The following is a 27,770-nucleotide window of genomic DNA, read 5'->3' on the forward strand; positions in this document are numbered from 1 at the left end:
CATGTGAGGAATTGAACCCAGGTCTTTGGCGTGAGGAGCCAAAGCTTTAACCACGAGGCTATCCCCAATCTCTAATGTTTTTAGTGCTTACTGTATTCGACATAATAAGCGCCCCGCTCTAATAAGCGCCCACCCATGGCGGTACATGTATTTGCTAATATATTGGCTAGTGAACAATCCCAATTAGCACCCCTTCCGATTTATCAATGTTCACAAGACTTATTAATTCGCGTACAATACGCACTCGTGTGTTATATGCACCCTTAATTATGGGCAATTAAATTTTAGAAAAAATATATCTGTCGTACATAAACATTTCAGGCTGTCAGCATAAACCACGAAATTTATCTTTCAATTCTGTTTTTTTTTCACCAAAAGAATATTCTAATAAGAGCCCCTATTTCTAATTTTGAGAGCGCCCTGGGCGCTTATTACGTCGAATACGGTAATTGCCTATCAACAGAATCTGTTTCATCATCTACTTTTTACCATGTGGCAAATATTGTTGATGTAAAGATTTTTGTGATGAGGAGACTCTTGGGGATGTTATGGATAAGCAGGGAGCTATTATATTTGGTATATTTTTATTTATATACCTGATCCTAAATAATATTTTTATTCATCTGAGAAATAAACAAAACATCCCTTCTTGATGTTGTAAAATTGTTTTGTCAATTTTCTTAACAGAACATGTTAAAATTATGGATCCCATTTATCTAAGCTTTCTATAATCTAGTATCCTGATAAATGAACTCTATCGTGTTAAAGTGTACAAATTATATATATATTAAATACAAAAGAAATGAACTTGTTTTTTATTTTGTTTTGTTTTTATGATGATGGGGGGCACTGGTGGTTTCAAGTACAAGAAAGGTACTGTGTGAGGACCGTGAAGATCCGGGGTACAGTAGGCCTTTAGCAAACCATGCTTGCCGTAAAAGGCGACAAATGGGATCGGGTGGTCAGGCTCACTGACTTGGTTGATGCATGTCATAATGTCCCAATTGCGTGGATCAATGCTCATGATGTCAATCACTGGTTTGTCTGGTACAGACCTCCGTCGTATAGCTGCAATATTGCTGAGTGCGGTGTTAAACAACAAACAGTTCATAAGAAGTACGGACACTGGTTTAGAGAAAGGAGAGACTGTGTTGGATAATTGGAGAAAATAGACCCTGTATTCAGAGCTACAGATAAGTTGCCTATTTGCCCCAAAATATACCGCCCAAAAATATTCAAAACACAATTACTTTCAATTAACTTGCATACAAATGAAAAACTCAAAGGTATAAAAACGGCAGGCGTAAATACCCAATGAAGCTCTTTCAGCATTTGTACAAAGGAGCTAATTTCCAAAACACAATTACAAGCTAATTTACTTTCAGTCAAGCGTATATATTTAGAACAGTTATATACGTTTTAAACCTTATTTCAATTTTTTTTAAATCTTAAAATTTTGGGAAAACCCAGCAGAGTGATAAAATGATGAGTGAAAAAATATTGTTTACCCAATGAAAAATGTAATAACCCAATTAAAATAGAAACCCAAGAGTAAAAACTCAATTGCTCAAAAAGTTATGTGTAGCTCTGGTATTAGACAATGTGCGAAACAAAACTGGAGTAAAACACTTGATTAGAGAAAACAGGTGAAAAAAAGACACTGTTGGAGAAAAAAAAGACTGGGTTAGAAACGGCAGAAAACAGACATTATAGGTTTTGACCGTTTTGAAGAGTGAGTGAGTAGAGATTGACGCCGCTTTTAGCAATATTCCAGCAATATCACGGCGGGGGACACCAGGAATGGGCTTCACACATTGTACCCATGTCGGGATGCGAACCCGGGTCTTCGGCGTGACGAGCGAACGTTTTAACCACTAGGCTACCCGACTGCCCCCGTATTGATGAAAACAGACAAGTACGTGGCGAGTGAACTATGGACACAGGGTTAGGGATAAATGCAATCTCATTAAAATCAGATCTTAGTTCTCGCTATCGCTACACAAAGATCTGAGGACATCCCATTACGGGTCATGTCAAAACGACCTTTCGCGAACTTTGACCGACCACTGAAATGACTAGCAAGAAGTCGACATCAGCCAATTAGAAAGCGACTTTCATTTCAGACCACGCTTGAAAAATATGTTGACACAGTTCTCGATTAAAATTTTGAAAACTGAACAAACAAACATTCTGGAATGTCTAATATATGGTTGAGATTGTATGGCAGTACTTCCCACGTACTGTGCAACGCCACCTTCGTTCAAACATTTATCCCACGGAAGTGAGAGAGAATTTTGACAGAATCAGTCGTAGGGGCCGTAACTGTCGTTCGGAATACCCCGTGTTAACGTTTTCGAGGTTGCATGGTTTGAAAACACATTCCGACTGTCACTTTCATGATCTGTCTGAAACTTATATAAAGAAGATGTTGGACTAACGTAGACTTTATTATTGTATTATATATTACATGTACACCGAGTGAACATTTGCCTCATTTGTGTGTGTGTGTGTGTGTGTGTGTGTGTGTGTGTGTATTGTAAAAGCCGCAACCAAAATAACTCGATGTTCGAATATTTCATATCTGATAAAATAATAGTTTAAGATACTATTCATGCGACCATTGCATCAAAATTCTTTGTATATATTGGGTTCTTTTTAACCGAATCACCGGCAGAGTGGTAGAAAATGTGCGTACAGCTGATTTCTATTTCCGGTTCAGTTTACGAGAACATAAACGCGAGAGTGTAACGAAGGTTCACGCGCTGGGAAGGAGCTTGCATCCACCCAACGCAAGGGAGTTAACTGACTGTAAAAGTCCCTTTACCACCCATGCCGAACTAGGCTGGAATTTCTGGAGTAACATGTTGGCTGGACGAGTTTATGCATAGTCCAGTCAAAATCGCACAACGATCTAGGCATCCGGTTCGTAAACAACATGGATTTCAACTTGAAGATTTCGATCGACTGCAGGATTTGCAAAGCATTCGGCCGTCAACTGGGCGTCGACAAATATTTTTTTCCAAATCTAGTAATGCTTTTAATCAAGGTGTTCAAATAATTTGATGTATTTCGCGAGGTAAGGCCCGTTTTATTACAATATAGATCTTGATTATCAAGCAGATAATCTTGACTTGGCGCCACCATTTTGAAGCAAATGCAAGTGATGTTAGATGTAGAATGCGATTGGTCAATAGGAGGGATCTCTAGGCCACGCCCCCAAATACGTTTGTTTTGGATGCCGATTACGGAGAGTGTGATTTTAGCACTTTCACTTGGACATTTAAGTATTTTAATTTTTCGCTCTCTGAAACTGACTTAATGTATCTAGGAAACTTGATATTCACAAAATCGCAATCTTTATTTTTGTCCGTTTACCATCCCTTTAATACCTGCTTAAAGGGGCACTGATCTAACGCAATTCCCCGGGACTGGTTGTTGCCTTTGTTATTGTTTTTTCCCAGTGAGTACCCGGATGTATAGCAGAATTCTAGACTAGTTCGCGACCTCTGCTGCGCCATTCGTAAGCGCATTAGTCACTTGTATGGGTAGTAATATAGAGGGCGTATGGTCACATTGATCAACAAAATGAAATACAGTTTTGGAGATAATAAGGAAATGTAGGTATCTTTGTGGTTAGCATCGGTAATGGTGACGAAGTTTTGATAAGTCACTTGCTTGGTAATTTTGCGATTTTCGTTTACACTATTTTGACTTGCAACACAAAGTAAATATTTCACCTGAGCATTGCTTTTTGATAGTGTGTATAATTTTTACTGTCAAAATGTGTAACATTTTCAAATTTATTCAACGCCTAAATATTCAGTTATTTAACAAAGTGACTGAAAAACATTTCCATCTGTATTATTATGATAACGAATTCCAAACATTTTGATGTTTAATGTCATCACCAAGAGACTGAAAATGCTACGTTGAAAAGTACATTTCTATGTTGTTTGGCTTCTAATCCTACATAATAATCTGTTGTGATGTTTGTAGGCCCTTTTGATCGCCTTAATCAATCTGGACAGATTTTTTAGTCAAAATGACTGAAATATTTACACATTTTATAAATTGCCTGAGAGAATTACATTTTACAAATTGACGGTAATATATACACGCTTACAAGGGAAAAGGCCTGTGAAAACAAGGTATATCGCGCATTGAAGAATTTCCCAACCAAGACGTAGAGGAACAAGGACGAATCGGTTCAATGCTACAGCAAATGAAGGAAAACAAAATGCAAATACCATAATTACAACCTACCAAATTTATGTGTATAAATTTTAGGCAGCTTCCTTGTTCGAGGAATGTATCCGTGAATATCCACACAAAGGAACAATATCCCATTCGTCTGCAGCTGTACAAAGAAACCTATTCGATGTCACGTGTCTCTGCAACAATCACATATTTTAAAAGATATATATCGTTTCGGGATATTATAACCCGTGTTCGTTTCTCAACTGATCACTTGGATTGTTTCAGGTGTTTCACATAGGTGTCAAGTCTCAAGGGTCAGCTGAGAAAGCCCACGTGACAACTATTTTCATAACGTCCACGGTTCCTAAAAAATCCATTGAGTGATAGATAACAATGATCAATCAATCAACGTATTATCAGTTCACCCTTTGAACAACTATGTTGTTTTTACATCGGCACTTCACGCAAGGATATGTGTGTATTCCCTTTGTTTTAGTAAACCTAGACATGTAAACACTCACTTTTGACATATCCACTGTGCAAGATAACAGTGATTAATCAATCAACGTATTTTCTGTTAATCCTTTGATGACTAGGAACGATCCGTTGATTTACAAAAAAAAGTAAATCAACTGATCATTCACCTCTTGCTGGTCTGCCACGTGCATATTACATAACACACATTTCACCTCACTTCAAACCTGGATTTAGATTGAATAATTACCCCAGACACAATAAATGCCAAATGGGAACCTTTGTCAGGTAATCTATGTGGTGCTACCACTAATTGTACCTGTAATAAATTCATTAACTGAGCATCAAGTGAATGACGACTAATACACAAGTGTAGGGTTATGCGAGAAAACGTGGATGACAACAAGGGAGTAGTAATCGTATTATCGACGCAATCCGAAAACCGAAAATGCTTTCACTGCATGGATACTTTTTTTAGTGTTAACTATAACCATCTGGGGTATTTCCAAATGACGACATCCGATGAGCTCCGCCGTTCTTTTTGTCTGTTAGTTTAGGCTGAAGAAATTAATTAACATGAGCCCTTTGTCGAAATCTTTTTAGATCACGGTTAACAAATCAGTGTTTATGCAAAAATGCGTAAAACAAATATTGCCTCCAGCCTCCAAGTTTATTTAGCTGTCCTTGCAGACGGTAGCCCAGTCTCTGGTCACGCTCAGTTGCGTTGCGTATCATCCGGGTACTCACGGGGGAAAAAACAATAACAAAGGCAACAACCAGTCCGGGGAATTGCGTTAGATCAGTGCCCCTTTAAATTCAGTACAATTCGGGACGATAACATGATATGCATCACCATTTTTTTACTTTAAATATTTAGACTAGGTTATGTCCTTTAACGATTAATAATACATTATATTAATCGAAAATATATACAGAATAAATGATATGTTCCCAGTGGTTGCTCTGCTGAAGGCCGCATACATCGACGTCCCTGCTCTACCAATAGTACGAGGTGGGCGAGAACTGCATCACGGCTAGACTCAGCGTCCGATTTGCTCCGTCGATTGGCCATAAAACTGTCCCCTTCTCCAAGGTCAGGGGGAAGTTATCACAGTTGGGCGTGTACCACCACCCGACTCCCCTGTCCTGCGCGCAAGTACCACAGTCCCGGTCACGAGTGCAGAACTTGGTCGGAGTAAACGACCCCAACATCAAACCGTCCTCTGCGTTATCAGCGGATGAGAAGGAGCTGTACTGGATAGGGTAACCTTCCGAGTCCGATCCTAGCCGGAAGTTCCAGTAATAAATATTGGCAATTTTTGGATCTTTGTCTGTTGGGTTTTCATAGTATTGAAGGTAGATGTGGAGGTCGTAACTGCCTTGGCGAAGGACGTGCCATAGGCGTTGAAGGCCCAGGAAATAGTCGCATCTGACGTCGCCGAACTGTGAGTTGAAACCGCTCCAGTCCATGTTTGGGTCGAGCTCGTTTCCGGCACAGACACTGATGTCAGTAAAGGGGTGGTTCCTCCTCAGGAAGTACATGGAACCCCAGGTGAAGACGCAGTAAGCTTCAAATGAGTGCGGACACTTTATTGGTTGGATTGTGGACACTTTCCCTCCAGTTTGACCAGACTCCTGCCCCTCCTTGCAATCTAGCAACAGAACGAAAGCAGTAACGCAGCCGTAGCGTAAGTCGTGGATTGTCTGTATTGGAATTTCGACAGTCGTAACACTAAGATCGCTTTGTGGAACGGGGCCCTTGGCCCAGTTCCACAAAGCGATCTTAGCGCTAAGTCTGTCGTAAGTCTATGTTAAAGTATGGGAGTTACGATCATCTTAGCGCTACGATCGCTTTGTGGGGATGATATGTATATACGATACGTTAAGCATACTGCTTGGACTGTATTGTGAATAGCGTAAGTTGGTTGGTTGGTTTGTTGTTTAACGCCGCACTCAGCAATATTCCAGCTATATGACGGCGGTCTGTAAATAATCGAGTCTGGACCAGACAATCCAGTGATCAATATCATGAGCATCGATCCACGCAATTGGGATCGATGGCATGCATCAACCAAGTCAGCGAGCTTGACCAACCGATCCCGTTAGTCGCCTTTTACGACAAGCATAGTCCCCTTTTACGGCAAGCATGTAATAGCGTAAGTGACATCATGAAAGAACAGCTTTAAGAACAACGTCAATTGCTGCGAAGGCTTTGTGAATATTAGGGGCACTACCACAAGAACAGGAACGATTCTTGTCTATGTTAAATATTGTGAGTTACGACATGTGTAGTGAGTGAGTGATTGAGTTGGGTCTAACGCCGCGTTGAACAGTATTCCAGTTATATCACGGCTTGTCAGCTTAATGCCCGAAGTGATGCAGGTCACAGACGTTTACCATTTCGGTGAAACCCAGGTGCACGGGTATGGTGCTGACAAACCTAGAAACATAATCGGGACGAACCGGGATTCAAACCCACAATCATAGGTTTCTGGCGTACCCAAGGGACGGAACTCTACACAGCGAATCCCGGCGCCTTAGACGACTGGGCCACCCGTGCCCCCAAGAGTGAGTGAGTAAAAATGTAACATCGCAACGGCATTATTTCAGACATATGGAGGCGTTTTTCCATCTACAAGCACGTCATGTGAATACACAGAAGTTAAATTTAAAAGCAAATTTGTCAAATATATCCAGTTAGCATCACAATATTCTTTACAACTATTTTAAACGGGCTATAAACTAATAACAACCAAAGATAGGCGATCTCGATGGGCATCGTGGGGATTTATGTCGTCTAAGCGTCCTGCATGATTCCCAAGCAGGGGAAACTATCGAGAAAATAGCTAAGGATGAAAATCGGTGTTAAAGTATGTGATAGCGATGTCGATGGATCCATGAATAGCAAAGGTGGTGTTCCTTGTACTTACGACCTTACTTCATGTTAAAATATTGACTAGGATCGGACACCCTAACAACTTGGAATCAGGACATTCAAACAATAATTTATCTGCCTGCTAACTGAAGTTTTATTATTTGGATATCGTGTCTTAATTTCGACGTTGTACGCTTCATAACTTTTTCACATTCATTAAATATAATCCGTAGAATGTCTTCTTTGTTTGTTTGTTTGTTTGTTTGTTTGTTTGTTGTTTAACGCCGCACTCAGCAATATTCCAGCTATATGACGGCGGTCTATAAATAATCGAGTCTGGACCAGACAATCCAGTGATTGACATCACGAGAATGTCTTAAAGTTGAAAACGTCGAAATCGAAACCACGATACCTTGGATTAGTAGGAATTTACAAATGTAGGTCAGTTTAAATTATCTAAAACTCCGGTCGCGTGTTATCTCACCACCCATATGACGTCATAGAGTAACATCATTGCGATTTTTTATCAGCAGGTAGTTTAACAACCTAATAGTTGCATCCATGTATAAGGATTATATGAGTAGCCCCTTCTACGTAACCTTATTTGCATATTTATCAGATCGTGACACAAAGTTTAACAGGTTGGTTTATCTCATCGACAACACCATCTATTTTAGGATACCGTATTCGACGTAATAAGCGTCCCGCTCTAATAAGCGCCCACGGCGATATTTGCTAATATATTAGCTAGTGAACAATCCCAATTAAGACTTCTTCCGATTGATCAATGTACACAAGACTTATTATCGTGTATAATACGTGTTATATGCACCCTTAATTATAGGCAATTAAACTCTGAAAAAATATATGTGTCGTATGTAAACATTTCAGGCTGTCAGCATAAACCAAGAAAATTTATGTTCTAATTCTGTTGTTTTTTTCACCCAAATAATATTCTAATAAGAGGCCCCTATTTCTAATTTTGAGAGCGCACTGGGCGTTTATTACGTCAAATACGGTAATACACGTTACCTCGAACTATTCTTTGACAGTAGTATCCCGCCCAGCCGGGCAGACACAGGCAGGGCTGGGCGTAGAACCAGGTGCCCCCGTTATAGCACGGGTTGTGTTCCTGTAGAAGAAATCAATTTCACGTTGTTGTATACACTGTGGAGGGGCGTTGTAATATCAACCCGTGCAGTAATGGCGATGTATACACAGTGGTGGGGCGTTATTATATCAACCCGTGCAGTAATGGCGATGTATACACTGTGGAGGGGCGTTGTTATATCAACCGGTGCAGTAATGACGATGTATACACTGTGGAGGGGCGTTGTTATATCAACCCGTGCAGTAATGACGATGTATACACTGTGGAGGGGCGCTGTTATATCAACCCGTGCAGTAATGACGATGTATACACTGTGGAGGGGCGTTGTTATATCAACCCGTGCAGTAATGACGATGTATACACTGTAGAGGGGCGTTGTTATATCAACCCATGCAGTAATGACGATGTATACACTGTGGAGGGGCGTTGTTATATCAACCCGTGCAGTAATGACGATGTATACACTGTGGAGGGGCGTTGTTATATCAACCCGTGCAGTAATGACGATGTATACACTGTGGAGGGGCGTTGTTATATCAACCGGTGCAGTAATGACGATGTATACACTGTAGAGGGGCGTTGTTATATCAACCCGTGCAGTAATGACGATGTATACACTGTAGAGGGGCGTTGTTATATCAACCCGTGCAGTAATGACGATGTATACACTGTGGAGGCCGGTTGTTATATCAACCCGTGCAGTAATGACGATGTATACACTGTGGAGGGGCGTTGTTATATCAACCCGTGCAGTAATGGCGATGTATACACTGTGGAGGGGCGTTGTTATATCAACCCGTGCAGTAATGACGATGTATACATTGTGGAGGGGCGTTGTTATATCAACCGGTGCAGTAATGACGATGTATACACTGTGCAGGGGCGTTATTTTTCAACCCGTGCAGTAATGACGATGTATACACTGTGTAGGGGCGTTGTTATATCAACCGGTGCAGTAATGACGATGTATACACTGTGGAGGCCGGTTGTTATATCAACCCGTGCAGTAATGACGATGTATACACTGTGGAGGGGCGTTGTTATATCAACCCGTGCAGTAATGACGATGTATACTCTGTGGAGGGGCGTTGTTATATCAACCCGTGCAGTAATGACGATGTATACATTGTGGAGGGGCGTTGTTATATCAACCGGTGCAGTAATGACGATGTATACACTGTGCAGGGGCGTTATTATATCAACCCGTGCAGTAATGACGATGTATACACTGTGTAGGGGCGGTGTTATATCAACCGGTGCAGTAATGACGATGTATACACTGTGCAGGGGCGTTATTATATCAACCCGTGCAGTAATGACGATGTATACACTGTAGAGGGGCGTTGTTATATCAACCCGTGCAGTAATGACGATGTATACACTGTGGAGGCCGGTTGTTATATCAACCCGTGCAGTAATGACGATGTATACACTGTGGAGGGGCGTTGTTATATCAACCCGTGCAGTAATGACGATGTATACACTGTGGAGGGGCGTTGTTATATCAACCCGTGCAGTAATGACGATGTATACATTGTGGAGGGGCGTTGTTATATCAACCGGTGCAGTAATGACGATGTATACACTGTGCAGGGGCGTTATTATATCAACCCGTGCAGTAATGACGATGTATACACTGTGGAGGGGCGTTGTTATATCAACCGGTGCAGTAATGACGATGTATACATTGTAGAGGGGCGTTGTTATATCAACCCGTGCAGTAATGACGATGTATACACAGTGGAGGGGCGTTGTTATATCAACCCGTGCAGTAATAACGATGTATACACTGTGGAGGGGCGTTGTTATATCAACCCGTGCAGTAATGACGATGTATACATTGTAGAGGGGCGTTGTTATATCAACCCGTGCAGTAATGACGATGTATACACAGTGGAGGGGCGTTGTTATATCAACCCGTGCAGTAATAACGATGTATACACTGTGGAGGGGCGTTGTTATATCAACCCGTGCAGTAATAACGATATATACACTGTGGAGGGGCGTTGTTATATCAACCCGTGCAGTAATAACGATGTATACACTGTGGAGGGGCGTTGTTATTTCAACCCGTGCAGTAATAACGATGTATACACTGTAGAGGGGCGTTGTTATATCAACCGGTGCAGTAATAACGATGTATACACTGTGGAGGGGCGTTGTTATATCAACCCGTGCAGTAATAACGATGTATACACTGTGGAGGGGCGTTGTTATATCAACCCGTGCAGTAATAACGATGTATACACTGTGGAGGGGCGTTGTTATATCAACCGGTGCAGTAATGACGATGTATACACTATAGAGGGGCGTTGTTATATCAACCCGTGCAGTAATGGCGATGTATACACTATAGAGGGGCGTTGTTATATCAACCCGTGCACTAAAGGCGATGTATACACTGTAGAGGGGCGTTATTATATCAACCCGTGCAGTAATGACAATGTATACACAGTGAAGGGGCGGTGTTATATCAACCGGTGCAGTAATAACGATGTATACACTGTGGAGAGATGTTATATCAACCCGTGCAGTAATGACGATGTATACACTGTGGAGAGATGTTATATCAACCCGTGCAGTAATGGCGATGTATACACTGTGGAGGGGCGTTGTTATATCAACCCGTGCAGTAATGACGATGTATACACTGTGGAGGGGCTTTGTTATATCAACTGGTGCAGTAATGGCGATGTATACACTGTAGAGGGGCTTTGTTATATCAACTGGTGCAGTAATGACGATGTATACACTGTAGAGGGGCTTTGTTATATCAACCGGTGCAGTAATGACGATGTATACACTGTGGAGGGGCGTTGTTATATCAACCCGTGCAGTAATGGCGATGTATACACTGTGGAGGGGCGTTGTTATATCAACCGGTGCAGTCATGACGATGTATACACTGTGGGGGGGGCGTTGTTACATCAACCCGTGCAGTAATGACGATGTATACACTGTGGAGGGGCGTTGTTATATCAACCCGTGCAGTAATGACGATGTATACACTGTGGAGGGGCGTTGTTATATCAACCCGTGCAGTAATGACAATGTATATACTGTGGAGGGGCAATATTATATCAACCCGTGCAGTAATAGCAGTGGATACATCTAATTTGAAAATTTCTATTCCTAGATGTTTCATTAGTATTGTGGATGATGGATGAGATGAGGATGAGAATGAGAATGTGTTCCTTTATGTGAAGTTCATCTGATCTTCATGTTTTAATGGGATGATCATTTATGGGTTTTGTTTGTTTGTTTGATTCATTGATTTAATGGTGTAATAACGCTTTATTTTGTTTTGTAATTGACTTGTTTTGTCAGCCATGTTAATATGTTTTTCGGTCTCTGTGTCTTGGCTGAGTGCGGCACTCTCAGTCATTCATTCTCACATTGATTTAACGTTTTATAGGATTGCGTGTTGTTGTTTTGTTGTATTTTTCCTTTCTGTATTGATTTTTCAATTTGTGTTTTTCTCTTTGGTTCTCTGTGTGATGCGGATGTTTGTTCTCTCGGCTATAACCTTCGGGTAATGGGTATTGCAATATTCGATACCTGAACATCTTTTTCCTTATATTTACAGCCAGATCTTGGCACCAGCCCGCCACAACCCCCGCTCCGGGCACCCAGGAGCTCACACGTATTGTATCCCGGGCCTTCACAGATGTTCACCGCCTCACAGTCATCTCTGCGCGCGCACAAAGTGGAACATTCTATACCGGAACTAGTCGATGAAGTAGCTATGGGAGCACTTCCGGGGGCCATGTCACTGGTGCATCCTGGGTATGTAATGAACCGCTTCATGGAGACGTCTGCAGCGTTTACAACGTGTATGGCGGCGAGCAGAAGAATTTTAGTAGTCAGTAGACACACCATCCTGGAATGGAATTTGACAACAATTAAAAGTGAATGGTTCTTTGATTCTTTTTCTAATCAGGTTATCAATGCCTTATTGAAGCTTTCAAAAGGATTACGGTAGACATGCTGTGGACATTTTCAAATTTGACGCATCAGTGACAAAAATTATGTCTGATGCATTTCCTTTGGGGTCTTTTTTAGGCAAACAGTTGACTTGCTTTTGCATGTGTTTGTGACGGGTGCCACCTTTACGAACATATGGTATCATCATTATTTGATAGTGATTCATGAACACATGCTTATGATATAGTCGGAATCATACAATGGACTCCAGCAGAGGTATGATTATAGAAAGGGTTTTGTCGCTTTTATTTACTGAAAGATAGAGAGAAAGTAGAACGCTTGCTTAAAGGAGTATATGACACATCCCCTCAGCATAATTAAATGTAAGCTGCTTGAGAGGCCAATCTGGTACTGATGATCACCACATAAATAGTACAAGATCCGGGGTAGGCAAGGTCTTCAGCAACCCATGCTTGTCGTAAGAGGCGACTAACGGGATCGGGTGGTCAGGCTCGCTGACTTGGTTGATGCATGTCATCGATCTCAGTTGCGTGGATCGATGCTCATGATGTCAATCACTGGATTGTCTGGTCCAGACTCGATTATTTACAGACTGACATCATGTAGCTTGAATATTGCTGAGTGCGGCGTTAAACAACAAACAAACCAACCAACCTCTACGGACGCTCTACCACTAGACCACGGAGCCGGTCTCGTGTGTTTTATATTACCAATTCCCTACATAGTAAAATCAATCTATCGGTACCATACCATATTGATAAAAGCGTCAAAACCCTTTCCATATTCACAAGAAATCTCTAGTAAAAGCAGAGTCGATTGTACGATTCCGACTGTGTCATAAGCATATGTGTTTGTATCGCTATCAAATAGGGATCATTCCAGGTGCTCGCGAAAAGGTGGCAACCGTCACAAACAAATCAATGGCAAGTCAATTCATCTTTTAAAAAAACCGGGAACATTTGGTACAAGTCAAAATAGGAAATAATTTCATCGGACATCATTCTTGTCACTGACCAGCCTTGATGTCTACATTTCGCAACTTTTGAGGTACAATCGAGAATGCTCTTTCTACCAAGATTTCATAGAGTATCATTCGACTCTTGCTCAAGGTGTTTAATCGCGATTACAACATTCAAGGTCTCGGGAAAACTTTCAGAGTTTTGTGCGATTTATTTCTCATATGAGCCAAAGCCAAAAATACAAGTTCATAATAACGTGTAGGTACAACAGACAACCATCAATATCACCGCCCACTTCCCCCGAAGTCCATTTTCCCCAATCATAAGAGAATGTGAACTCAATCGACAAAGTATTTGAGCTACTCTATATTTAAATACATATATTATCGATATATGTCATTCCAAAGTTAGAGGATGATTTATATTTAGATATTGCGAGATAGTGTTTCAATTTGTGATGTTGACTGGTTTCTCCACATCTGTGTATGAATAAGATACTCTTTGCCTAAATTCACTTTTGAATCCTGTCTTTTCATTATTTCCTGGGGGCACGAGTGGCCCAGTCGTCTCAGGCGCCGCGATTCGCTGTGCAGAGTTGCGTCCCTTGGCCACGCCAGAAACCTATGATTGTGTGTTGGAATCCCGGTTCGCCCCGATTATGTTTCTAAGTTTGTCAGCACCATACCCGTGCTCGTGGGTTTCACCGAAGTGGTAAACGTCTGAGACCTGCATCACTTCGGGCTTTCCTCCCACATTAAGCTGACACGCCGTGATATAACTGGAATACTGCTAAAAGCGGGGTTAAACCCAACTCTCTCACACACTGTCATTATTTCCTGTGCCAGCCATACATAACCATATCCATATCGATATAATAAATACCTAATTAGGATAACGCCTGTTTTTGTTCTGGTTTATGCAACACATTTTCCAACAGAGCCTGATGTAATAATGTGTCTATACTCATTTTTTGCATCACAACAAAAAGTAGCAACACGAAGCAATCTAACTATATACAACTCCCACAACGGACAAAAGCTGACTTTTAACACGTAATAGTTGCTTAGTGATTGACGGCCGGGGCTTCCATAAACCATAACACAACCATGACACAAATTAGGGGGTATTAAACATCTGTACAGTTAATATCGCTGCACAACATATTTAAATGGAGTAGAAAGTTTTTATATCTTTTTCCGAGTCTTTTGCGCCTGAAAAAACTAACCATTGGTGCAAAAACTAGAACCTAAATATTCAAAACTATAAAAAGGTTTCTAACTTATTATCACTATAGTTTCATAATATCCTCCCAGCAATTCTAGGCCTTTTCTAAATATTACAACTTTTGTTTTGATTGTGTTAACGCGGATGTCTCACTTGTCACAATATTGTGTTGAGAAAATTAAGACCACTTTGCAAACCACTACAGAACTAAACCCTTCATTGGCCAACAAAAACAAAAATAATCTACCACAAGCAAAGGTCATACCAAATCCTGACACATACTGGATAACTGACAATGCCATCAAGAGAGAAAATACTCCAAAATAGTATCGGTGACAAATGTTCACCTTGCCTGACTCCCGAATACTAAGAGAAGAACACCGGGTGGCCACAACATAGAAGCTTCACACAGGAAGACACGTGGTCGAACGAGTGTCAATAATCTAGACAACCGTGAAGATCCGGGTTAGAATAGGGCTTCAGCAATCCATGATTGGCACATGAGGCGACTATGCTTGTCGTAAGAGGCGACTTACGACAGGCTCTCTGACTTGCTTGATGCATGCATCGTATCTCAAGAGCGTGGATCGATGCTCATGATGTCAGTCACTGGATTGTCTGATCTACACTCGATTATTTACAGACCGCCGTCATTTAGCTGGAATATTGCTGAGTGTGGCTTTAAACAAACAAATAAACAAAAATTTAGAACTTATACCCAATGCATACGGTTAAACCAAACAGTTTGTCTATTAACATAACCGAAATCCAGATTCAGTTTTCGAAGATAGGAAAAGTGACATTTTACTGCAGTGAACAATAACACTTTGACGGAAATATTGTCATACAAGAGTTACCTCCCCTTTAATTGTCTCCCTTTGTCGTACTGTCTAGCCCGAAAACAAACTATTGACTTCCTTTTTGCCTTAGCTCCACATCGACAAGGCAAAATAATGACACATGGTCATTTATGGAGTTAATACCGTTTGTTATTCTCTTGAAAATGTTTCGCAATAAACTGTAAATTTCTCATTTAAATCGTCTATCAAGACTGTTCGTTTCGCAAAGCGCCATTTTTGCGACTTGACCAGCGTGTATCCTTTCGCTACCAACAGCGGTCTCGTAGATTTCAAGAATATGTTTTGTTGAAGTTGATTTTGTATCTTATCATATCTGCCATGACCCTTAATATTTTTTATTACTTTTGTTCATATTTTTTAAGATTTTGTAAACACGGAACTACTATTTTAAGACGCAAGTACCATGGGTGGTGAAACGATCCTGTGTGTGTTAGGTAGAGACAATTTACGTTTCAAGGTTTTACATTTGTAATGAAATAATTTAATTTTCCGGTTTACAACTACACAAAAAGATAATTTGAAAAGGGGATAAAACAGGAACTTGAATTTTCAGGGTCTGAACAACTAAACTGCAACACACATATATTATTTAAATCTATATTAATGCAGACAAAGTTTATAATATATTCATCTCTCTCATTTTGTCAACCAATCGACCAACTAACCAGATGTCACACACCTGATTACCCAACGTGTAATTTACATAAGTATTGTCAGAAAGGAAATTTACTGAAGTGGAGAGAAAGTCATGGAAGTAATCAGACAAGGGAGATAACTGACCATAAAAGTCCAGTTTCCACCCTTGCCGAACTAGGCTGGTATTATGGAGTTACATTTTGGCTGGGCTAACGAGTCTATGCATAGTCCAATGCAAATCGCGCAACGAAATCGAAATCCGGCTCGTAAACTGTCGTGCAGATGTCTGTCGATTGCGGGATTTACAAAGCATGTGCACTGCCAACTAGTTGTCAACAGATATTTTCCAAGTCTTTTCATGTTTCTTATCAAGGCGCTTACGTGATTTGAAGCACTTCGCGATATAAGACCCGTTTTATCACAATAAAGATCTTGATTATCGATCAAATCGTCCTGACTGGGTGCCGCCATTTTTTGTTTGAAACAAATGCAAGTGGTACGAGAGGTTGAATCTGATTGGTCCATAGGAGAGGCTTAGAAGGGACATAACTCGTAATAACCACTGGTGGCGCTACGATCGAGCCCAGGAATTCCAGCCTAGTTCGGCAAGGGTGGAAACTGGACTTTTAAAGTCAGTTAACTTCCTTGCCTCGGGGAGATGCCGACGGGTGTCACGAAGCCACGCCTACCACGGATCAAACAAACAAACGTGTGACGCTCAGGACCCAGGATTCAGGGTTGTTACATGGTGTTCTATCATATAACGAAACCCTTTGTGCGAGTTTGATTCTCCTACACAATACACACAAGTTTTTGTCAAAACGGAAATTTACTAAAGGGGATAGGAGGTGATGGAAGCAGACATATGATTACCTGACCAACAGGCATTCCCGGTTTCGTTTCAGAACCATTGTTAACGGTATGAATGTAAACAATGTACTGCTTTACAATGTTTGTCATAACTATTTGCAGATTATGACATAGCAGCCCCAAATAAATGAGGATCTTCAAATTGTCAACAAATTGGCAAAATGTTTAATTGTGTCATTTAACAGTCCGTTTGGCTCCAATTGAGAACAATGAATTGCAAAGAACTCAAAATTTGGAATATTCTCTTAAATGTCAATATGGACGCGACGTTAAACCCAATTTCACCTCACCTCACCTTAAATGTCAATAGGGTACACGGCAATGAATTACCTGTACCAAACAATATATGCTGTTAGTAATTTTTATTCCCTTCAATGGAAAAAGTTGTTTAAGAAACTTCTATGTGTTTTATGTGTGCAGGATGACACCTTGAACGGAGGGGGGCACAACGGTAGGACGAACCGCGTAAACTCGAACTGCACGTGCCACATAGCGTACGTCGTTGTTGACTGACAAATTGCGCTACTCAGCTGATGTGAAATTGTTGATTTTTAATGTGATTTATTTCAATGTGAGGCAGAAAGAGGAAAGCCTTTTTATGCCCTTAATAAAGACTAATAATAGAAACGAGCTTCTAAAGCTCTTGGTATGTCTCCTAACAACCTGAGACCCGTGAAGATTCCGGGGTAGAATAAGTCTTCAGCAACCCATACTTGCCGTAAAAGGCGACTATGCTTGGCGTAAAAGGCGACTAACGGGATCGGGTGGTCAGGCTCACTGACTTGGTTGATACATGTCATCGATCCCAATTGCGTGGATCGATGCTCATGATGTCAATCACTGGATTGTCTGGTCCAGACTTGATTATTTTACAGACCGCCGTCATATAGCTGGAATATTGCTGAGTGCGGCGTTAAACACCCAACCAACCAACCAACCTAACAACCTGAGAAATGTTGTCCGTTGACGGGACACAAGCAATCAGGCGTAACGGGCGGACAACATATCAAAACCACGTAGGGTTGATAAATAAGATTTTTCAGAAAAATCAAGCCAGACGTGTAATTATTGAACAGAAAATAAGTACATGTTACTAAGACTCTTGAAGGACTACCTTGAAACTGAACTTGATTTAATTGTTACAAAATACAAGGTGTTTGCATACATTTCGATACAGATGCAAAAATAAAAGTGGTGAAAATAGGGCTGTGTTGTGTGAACGTTCTGACATGCTTCCTCTTCAAAATCAGTATCTTCGAACCATCAATCAGAAACTTGAAAAAGGATATGTGAGCCTGTTTTCCTAGAGTAGACGTAGGTAGATGCCTCTCACACAGCCAGCAGTCAGTGGTGTACCCGGTGGAGACTGTATGGGGTCTGGGAGGACGTTACCCGTGGGATAAGGTGAAATACTGATCGTTCTCCATGCTGGCTGTGCTAGTCAGGGTTTTCTCCAAGGCTGTGACCTCGTCATACGAGCCAAGGCCAGGGACATCAGGGACTACCACACACAAATGAACGGGGAGGTACTTCTAGAGTGGGTGAAAGATAAATTGGCCCTGCTTTGCCTGCCGAGTCCCTTATTATCATGGACAACGCTCCAGACAACAAGGCCCCGACGTCCATTAGCCTTTAAGGAGATATGGTGACGTGGCTGCAACGGATGAAAACCTTTCCTTCCAGGGCTACAAAACCTCAACTCTATGAAATCATCAAATCTAACAAACCTGAGCCTGTGTATATGATTGGCAATTACACCAAAGGTCAAGGTCCCCCTTACCACTGTGATCTGAGAATTATATTCCTATTTTTGTTTATGTTTACAAATGAAACCGCTTTTTGGACGCCATGTACAAATTTGAGTCTCACTATGTCCCACGATTTTACAGATGGATGATTGCAGGTGATGTATCCTTGTCCTTAACCAGTGTTAAGTGATCATGTACAAGTGATGCTGCATTTGATCGGTAATCAAGGACCTGTAAAGAAAGATATGCACGCAAGCTTACAAGGCGACACTGATTGGGTAATAGCATTGCCTGCGTATTTGTACGCAGGCAAATCAAAATTAATTAGGCAAGGGTCGTGTATCTTTCGTAGTTTACTCAAATCATGGCATATGTTTCTGGGTCTCTTTTTCTTTGCATATACAGCTCTGACGCGTGACGATCCGGGGTAGAATAGGTCTTCAGCAACCCATGCTTGCTGTAAAAGGCGACTATGCTTGTCGTAAGAGGCGATAAATGGGATCTGGTTGTCAGGCTCGCTGACTTGTTTGATGCATGTTATCGTATCTCAGTTGCGTAGATCGATGTAATTGCAATAGTTTGCACTGCACTCGCACACAGCGGACGTAAATTAAAACTGACATCTCGTTTCTAGTTTCAACAGTGTGACTGGATTTCTGGTCCATCCCTTGATAGTCTGGTTTGTTTACATGTTGCCGCACTGCTGTGCGGTTTCAGAAAACAAACAATACTTCTGCATGCAAATTGTGTGAGGAGTGGCACCGATGGAGTCTATTTCGTCGGATATAAGCTAGACTGACATGCGTGTGGCCAATGCAGACAACCCGTGAAAATCTATTCTACTATTTTCTTGATTGTATTTTGTTTATTTATTTGCGTGGATGTTGTTTAAATCCGCAATCGAGTCTGGACCATATATTCCAATGATTGATATTATGAGCAATGGCCACGCTGGACAGAGGGTCTACTTATAGTAAGAGCCAACATTATCGACTAGAGAATATATTTTTGGCCACACCAGAAACAGACTCCCCTAAAGCAGACAAAGACCGTATGTTCTTGAATTTGAAATTTGCAAACAAGGGAATTGATGCCTTAAATTTAAGTAACATTCTCAGACAAAAGTCAGTTTCCCCAAATGTGCCACACTATTTCAAATTTTTGGAAGCACTAACAATTTCATTTCCCAATACGAACACCATTTCATCCAGGGTCAATCCAGGTGATGCCGAACCTGGACCTGGCAGCTCATGATGAAAATTCCACTAATTGTTGCTGCCAAGACTCATCACACTGCTATCAACCTGTAGGTCATATAATCACAGGTGACCTCTCCATTGTTGACAATAACAACCTTCGTCAGTTATTCAAATATGGACCAAAATATCCTCCTTCCATTTGATATCACAACTTGAAAATCATCACGGATGCTGTCGAAGCATATGCCTAAAAATGGGCGAAAGAGACGAGGCATGTTGCATGTCTTTAGAGAGGGTTAAGTCAGTGTGTGATGTTGTCCTTGGTAGAATGCACAAACTTGAAAGGAGGACAACGGAATTGGAATAAACCCAATCTGTCCGTGCAAGCTGTCATCCAAAGTCTGCACATCTTCCCGGGGCAAGAGAGTTAACTGACTTTAAAAAGTCCAGTTTCCACTGGACTTTTATAGTCAGTTAACTATCTTGCCTAGGGAAGATTAAGGGTGCATGAAAAGGGCAACTTGGTATGAATGACCCATCAAATAATGCCACATATAAGGCAAGTATGTAACTGAGGAAGAAATCTGCTAAAATCATGCATCACTACTATCAACTTTGGATTTAAATCTAAAACCTAAAGACATGTCCTTTCCTCTTTGACCGCTTCCGTGGCCTAGTGGTAGAGCGTACGCAAGGAGAGCGGAAGGTCGTCATACCAAAAGACGTTAAAAGATGGTACTTGTTGTTACCCTGCCTAGCGGTCGGCATTAAGGGGCTAAAACAAGGACTGGTTGGTTCGGAGTCAGTATACTGTGTCTGAGTGGGGTATTAATGTTATCTCAGTATCTCAGTGGGCTTGAACCATCAATCGGCATTAATCCGGCCTAATACAAGCAACCACACACACACACGTGCATGTACGTCGCTATATAAGTGCAATAATCTTGGACGCGACGTTAAACCCTATTTCACCTCACCACCTAAACACACCAGTCTAGTCGTGTTCTATTGTCCGAAGCACATTATCTGAAACAGGCATGATCGATATTATTTGTTCTACTCAGCACACAGTTCTACAAATACAACTCATCTTCTTCATCAAAGGCAAGGGACTTTATATATCGTTTTAGAGGATACTTATCGAATACTGTCTTTCACTGTTTTTCTTCACATGCCTAAGATTTCGCTCACACAAAACCGTAATAATGCACGATCAAAAAGCATCTGATGAGGTCAGAAAACCTGCTTCGAAAAACATCGGGTATTGTTGCGAGTGACTAGGGAAAAACTAAATCAATACATAGACAATTGTACGGCAAAAGAATTATAATGGACGGATGTGAAATGTGTTATGTCTTAACAGACAGTGGAGCACATCTAGAGACGCTGTTAAATGTTTCATGAGTTTCAATTAAAACTATTGTGACGCGCAGTTACAAAATCTCCGAATTAAACATATATATTTGTAAAAGACAGAATTTGTTGTCATATATCATTTCACAATTGCTACATACAACTGAGGGTTTGCTAGTAGTGTCTGTTATTGGGTTGATGAATGATCGAGCATGGTTTTAGGCCGATTTTAGCAACATCCCCGCCATATCAGGATGCGGGACACCAGAGATGGGCTTCTCACATTGTACCCATATGGGGAATCGAACCGGAATCGGTTCGGCTCGGAGTCAGTATACTGTGTCTGAGTGGGGTATTCATGTTAAACTGCGGCATGGTATCTCAGTGAGCTAGCACTATAACTCGGCAACAGTCCGGACTAGTACAAGCAGCCAAACACACACACGTGCATGCACGTCGCTATATATGTGCAAAAATCTTGGACGCGACGTTAAACCCCATTTCACCCCACCATTCCTCCTTTGCACAGGATTCCAAAGCTCAAATAAAATCCGTACAAAAAGAGATATATTGTTGGGTACAGGAAATGCCCCTCCAAATCCCTGTCTCAAGGCCTAAGAAAGTAGAACAAGTGGACTTAATATAATGTGGATTCTCAAGACCCAGAGAATTTGCTTGATTTATTACAACCTCAGAAAAGAACGAAGTTCAATTCTGTGAAAACATTCTTCAACTTCGTACACCACTATCCCTCAGGACAAACTAAAGTAAAGGCTTCATTCCTTGATCAAATAGCTAATTCCTCAACTGATTTACCCACCTGAACTAGAAATAAAGGAGACCAGTGAGACCGCCTCATTCGTTTCATGTTTAGATCTATGCATAAATATTCAGAGTGACAAAACACTCTCCACAAGACTGTGTGACAAGACTTCAACTTTCCAATGCTCAACTTGTCCTTCGTGTCAATATTCGAGCAGCTCCAGCCTTTGGTGTTTACATTTCACAACTTTTGAGAAACAATCGAGCATGCTCTTTCTACAAAGATTTCAAAAAGCGCCCTAGACTCTTGCTCAGAAGTTTTATAATCAAGGTTACAACATTCAAGGCTTCGGTAAAGGAGGACATTTCCAAATGTGACGCATCAGTGACAAGCATTATGTCAGATGTAATTCCCTATTTGACTTGTACAGTCTGTGATGGTGCCACCATTGGGGCAGTAAGTTCACCTTTTTGCGAACACCTTGTCATCATTACTATTTGATAGTGATTCATAAACACATGCTGGTGATATGGTCGGAATCGTACAATCGACCCTGCATTGTGCAGAGATTTCCATTGGATGTGGAAAGGGTTGTGTCGCTTTAATTACGATCAGCACAGATTCCTGGCAATTATGTTATTATCACTTTACTCCTAATGAATGTTTTTTATTATAATCACTTAGCCCCATCGTCTCATAATTCCTCAAGGACTGATCAAAGACCACCGGATTCTTTCATGTATAGTAATGGGAAAGAATCGGGTGGTCTTTAACTGAATTCTTTCCTTCTACTTTAGTAATGGGAAAGAATCGGATGGTCTTTAACTGAATTCTTTTCTTTTACTATAGTAATGGGAAAGAATCGGGTGGTCTTTAACTGAATTCTTTTCTTTTACTATAGTAATGGGAAAGAATCGGATGGTCTTTAACTGAATTCTTTTCTTTTACTATAGTAATGGGAAAGAATCGGGTGGTCTTTAACTGAATTCTTTTCTTTTACTATAGTAATGGGAAAGAATATGGTGGTCTTTAACTGAATTCTTTTCTTTTACTATAGTAATGGGAAAGAATATGGTGGTCTTTAACTGAATTCTTTCCTTCTACTATAGCAAAGGGAAAGAATCGGGTGGTCTTCAACTGAATTCTTTCCTTCTACTATAGCAAAGGGAAAGAATCGGGTGGTCTTCAACTGAATTCTTTCCTTCTACTATAGCAATGGGAAAGAATCGGGTGGTCTTCAACTGAATTCTTTCCCTTTACTTTAGCAATGGGAAAGAATATGGTGGTCTTTAACTGAATTCTTTTCTTTTACTATAGTAGAATCGGGTGGTCTTTAACTGAATTCTTTTCTTTTACTATAGCAATGGGAAAGAATCGGTTGGTTTTTAACTGAATTCTTTCCTTCTACTATAGTAATGGGAAAGAACCGGGTGGTCTTTAACTGATATTTTTCCTTCTACTATTGCAATGGGAAAGAATCGGGTGATCTTTAACTGAATTCTTTCCTTTTACTATAGCAATGGGAAAGAAAGGGGTGGTTTTAACTTTTTTTTGAGTGGTACATTTATGGCTGTAGTAGCATGATCGATGCCATCTTTCATAGGTCAAGTTAAGGTTTACACTTCTAAGACTGATGGTCAGTGTTTCTAGATCACTTTCGCAAAACGTAAACAATCTGTATTTTACATCCAAACGTGTCATCATTGATGTCTTACCCTGGAAAAGTTTTGTTTGATTGGGTAAATTCTCGATTATCTGCCGAAACAGATTCAACTGATCGTAAAAGACAAAATAGTAATAAACATTTTATGAATGGATCACTGAAAGTCTGTAAAACTCGAATTTGGGATATCAATAAATACATTTCGGTCGATTGCAGGATTTGCAAAGCATGTGCACTGCCAACTCGTTGTCAACAGATATTTTCCGAATCTTTTTATGTTTTTTAATCAAGGTGCTCATGTGAATTTGATGCACTTCGCGATGTAAGACCCGTTTTATCACAATATAGATCTTGATTATCGATCAGATCGTCTTGACTGGGCGCCGCCATTTTGTTTGAAGCAAACGCAAGTGATACGAGAGGTGGAATCTGATTGGTCCATAGGAGAGGCTAAGAAGGGACATAACTCGTAATAACCACTGGTGGCGCTACGATCGAGCCCAGGAAATTCCAGCCTTGTTCGGCAAGGGTGGAAACTAGACTTTTAAAGTCAGTTAACTCTCTTGCCTCGGGAAGATGTCTTTGACAGGGCATTACCTTATAGTAAGTTAAACACCCCGTTTGGCATTTATCTTGATGATAGAACAATGGAACGAAAAACGTTTGTCGCCAGCAGGATTAGAACCCATACCGAAGGCTAACGTGCGTCTTCTGCCACAGCGATATGGAACCAATTGTGTGGAATTAACCAAGACATATGTATTAACATCAAGAGTATTACATATCTTTAATGAATGGAGATATTTTGTGATTAATTCAGTATGTGATAATATTGCTGTTCTGGGCTACGTTTGCCCATAATAGACCCATTAACATTTGGCTGATTGATAAAATGTGCTCGGCCCGGTCCAATGCGATTTTTCGCAGGACATGCATTTCAAACAGTGCACGTGCGAAAGGTTCAGTAAACATTTTCAGTGTTCTTAAAGTTAAGCATTGAGTTCTTGAATATCTATTTAAATACAGTTATCGAAACAATGTTGTTTAAACATTTTAGGTGCTATTGATATGTGAATGAAAGTTGGCCATGATGTACATAGGTTATACACAGAGGCTCTGGTTTCACTGACCTTTTCAGTATAAAAACATAGTATCCGGGAGGTCTAACCTTTTATATCATGATATCCCCGAGAGTGGTACACTAAGTGATATACATCATGTAAAATATCCTCAGAATGCCTGCGTCCTCCAGGTGTTCCAGAAAGCTGTGATCGTGGATTCGAATCCCGGTTCGACCCGATAATGTTTCTAGGTTTGCCAGCACCATACCCGTGCTCGTGGGTATCTCCAAAGTGATAAGAGTCTAAGGTACCTGCATCACTTCGGACCTTTCTTCCACACCGTGAAAGTAATGAAATACATGTATAAAAACGAACTTCGGTTATGTTTGTTTCTTTGTTTGTTTGGTTGTGTGTTTGGTTGGTTGGTTGGTTTGTTGGTTGTTATTTAACTCCGCACTCAGTAATATTCCCGCTATATGACGGCGGTCTGTAAATTCTGGTATGACGGTCTTATGGCAGACCGGCGTGATATATGCCGAAATATTGAGGGTGCCAACCCCCCTCCTTCCCCGAATCCCGAATACCATCCAATTGCTCATCCGCGAATCCCGAATACCATCTAACTGCTCATCCGCGAATCCCGAATACCATCTAATTGCTCATCCCCGAATCCCGAATACCATCTAATTGCTCATTGCTCATCCCCGAATCCCAAATACCATCTAATTGCTCATTGCTCATCCCCGAATCCCGAATACCATCTAATTGCTCATTGCTTATCCCCGAATCCCGAATACCATCTAACTGCTCATTGCTCATCCCCGAATCCCGAATACCATCTAATTGCTCATCCCCGAATCCCGAATACCATCTAATTGCTCATTGCTCATCCCCGAATCCCGAATACCATCTAAATGCTCATTGCTCATCCCCGAATCCCGAATACCATCTAACTGCTCATTGCTCATGCCCGAATCCCGAATACCATCTAATTGCTCATTGCTCATCACCGAATCCCGAATACCATCTAATTGCTCATTGCTCATCCGCGAATCCCGAATACCATCTAAATGCTCATTGCTCATCCCCGAATCCCGAATACCATCTAATTGCTCATTGCTCATCACCGAATCCTGAATACCATCTAATTGCTCATTGCTCATCCGCGAATCCCGAATCCCATCTAATTGCTCATTGCTCATCCCCGAATCCCGAATACCATCTAATTGCTCATTGCTCATCCCCGAATCCCGAATACCATCTAATTGCTCATTTCTCATCCCTGAAACCCCGAATCCCATCTAATTGCTCATTGCTCATCCCCGAATCCCGAATACCATCAAATTGCTCATTGCTCATCTCCGAATCCTGAATACCATCTAATTGCTCATTGCTCATCCGCGAATCCCAAATACCATCTAATTGCTCATTGCTCATCCCCGAATCCCGAATACCATCTAATTGCTCATTGCTCATCCCCGAATCCCGAATACCATCTAATTGCTCATTGCTCATCTCCGAATCCTGAATACCATCTAATTGCTCATTGCTCATCCGCGAATCCCGAATACCATCTAATTGCTCATTGCTCATCTCCGAATCCTGAATACCATCTAATTGCTCATTGCTCATCCGCGAATCCCGAATACCATCTAATTGCTCATTGCTCATCCCCGAATCCCGAATACCATCTAATTGCTCATTGCTCATCTCCGAATCCTGAATACCATCTAATTGCTCATTGCTCATCCGCGAATCCCGAATACCATCTAATTGCTCATTGCTCATCCCCGAATCCCGAATACCATCTAATTGCTCATTGCTCATCCCCGAATCCCGAATACCATCTAATTGCTCATTGCTCATCCCCGAATCCCGAATACCATCTAATTGCTCATTGCTCATTGCACATCCCCGAATCCTGAATACCATCTAATTGCTCATTGCACATCCCCGAATCCTGAATACTACTTAACACAAATCTCAAAAGCATTGAGAAAAGGGTGTGATTTGAAGTTAAATAACTGAAAAGAATATCGAAAAAATAAAATATATAGAGACAATCTTTATGTACACCAGTTCTTGAATCTGCGTGCCCAAAACGATTATATTTGCGTTCCGCGTACCACACGGCGGGGTCCCGGATATATTAATCAACCTAATAGGGGTTGGCAGCCTCATTATTGCTAAATACGTTGAATAACATTCACTCAGGTTGTATCTAGACTCACCTGTCATGTGCCCGTTGCGTCTGTTCACTGGAACCTGTATGACAGCATTATATATACAGAAGCAGTTTACAAGGACCTACACGGCTAGTATAGAAGGGTCCTGAGACGTGCGGAAACAATCGATCATACAACACGACACGCCATTGTTCCATCATGAGAAACTAGAGATCAGATACCATACAAACTCTATCACGTGCATCGCGACTCCTTCCCGAACATATAAGAAAAGAGTTCGTCATGAAAACACATGAAATATACCCGTCACGTGTTTCCAGCTATGGCTCAGTAGTTATTTTGTGTGTAACTTTACCAAAGATAACATGTTCTTTGAATAAGCTTGGTTATTGATCAACGCTGTAATATATAGGGTGTGTTAACGTTATGTGTGATAGCTTAATCAGATGCTGCGTTTGCCCTAGCTTCAAGGAACACAAGCTGTCTATCAAGAATCATCAGATTCAGAATGGTATACAGTTGACAGAACTTTATTATGAGGTCACGCCCGGTCGTTGTGATCCGGATATCTGTTACTCCGGATTTTAAGAAGGGATGAATTCATTATTGATATATTCCACGGATTTTCGATTAGGTGATGAAAAAA

General features: G+C 41.0%; 1 protein-coding gene across 1 annotated transcript; it reads right to left on the reverse strand.

Annotated features, from left to right (window-relative positions):
- Nucleotides 1-5,484: 5,484 nt before the first annotated feature.
- On the reverse strand, nt 5,485-27,190 carry LOC124148690 (fibrinogen alpha chain-like). The gene is made up of 4 exons (XM_046519920.2): nt 27,170-27,190; nt 12,216-12,537; nt 8,579-8,678; nt 5,485-6,323 (listed from the first exon to the last, which is right to left on the reverse strand). The coding sequence occupies exons 2-4, from the start codon at nt 12,534-12,536 to the stop codon at nt 5,668-5,670; spliced, it is 1,077 nt and encodes a 358-aa protein (XP_046375876.2). The 5' UTR covers nt 12,537; nt 27,170-27,190; the 3' UTR covers nt 5,485-5,667.
- Nucleotides 27,191-27,770: the final 580 nt, after the last annotated feature.

Source organism: Haliotis rufescens, unplaced genomic scaffold, assembly GCF_023055435.1.
Source record: "Haliotis rufescens isolate VD_foot unplaced genomic scaffold, xgHalRufe1.0.p SCAF_46, whole genome shotgun sequence".
Taxonomy (NCBI): domain Eukaryota; kingdom Metazoa; phylum Mollusca; class Gastropoda; order Lepetellida; family Haliotidae; genus Haliotis; species Haliotis rufescens.

What these genes read in the sequence shown, in the direction of transcription:
- LOC124148690 (XM_046519920.2), bottom strand. Translation starts at nt 12,536, where the DNA reads ATGGTGTGTCTACTGACTACTAAAATTCTTCTGCTCGCCGCCATACAC. An exon ending in ATAAGGAAAAAGATGTTCAG is followed by an intron (nt 8,679 to 12,215) that starts GTATCGAATATT and finishes TTTCTTCTACAG; the next exon opens with GAACACAACCCGTGCTATAA. An exon ending in CTGTCAAAGAATAGTTCGAG is followed by an intron (nt 6,324 to 8,578) that starts GTAACGTGTATT and finishes TTCTGTTGCTAG; the next exon opens with ATTGCAAGGAGGGGCAGGAG.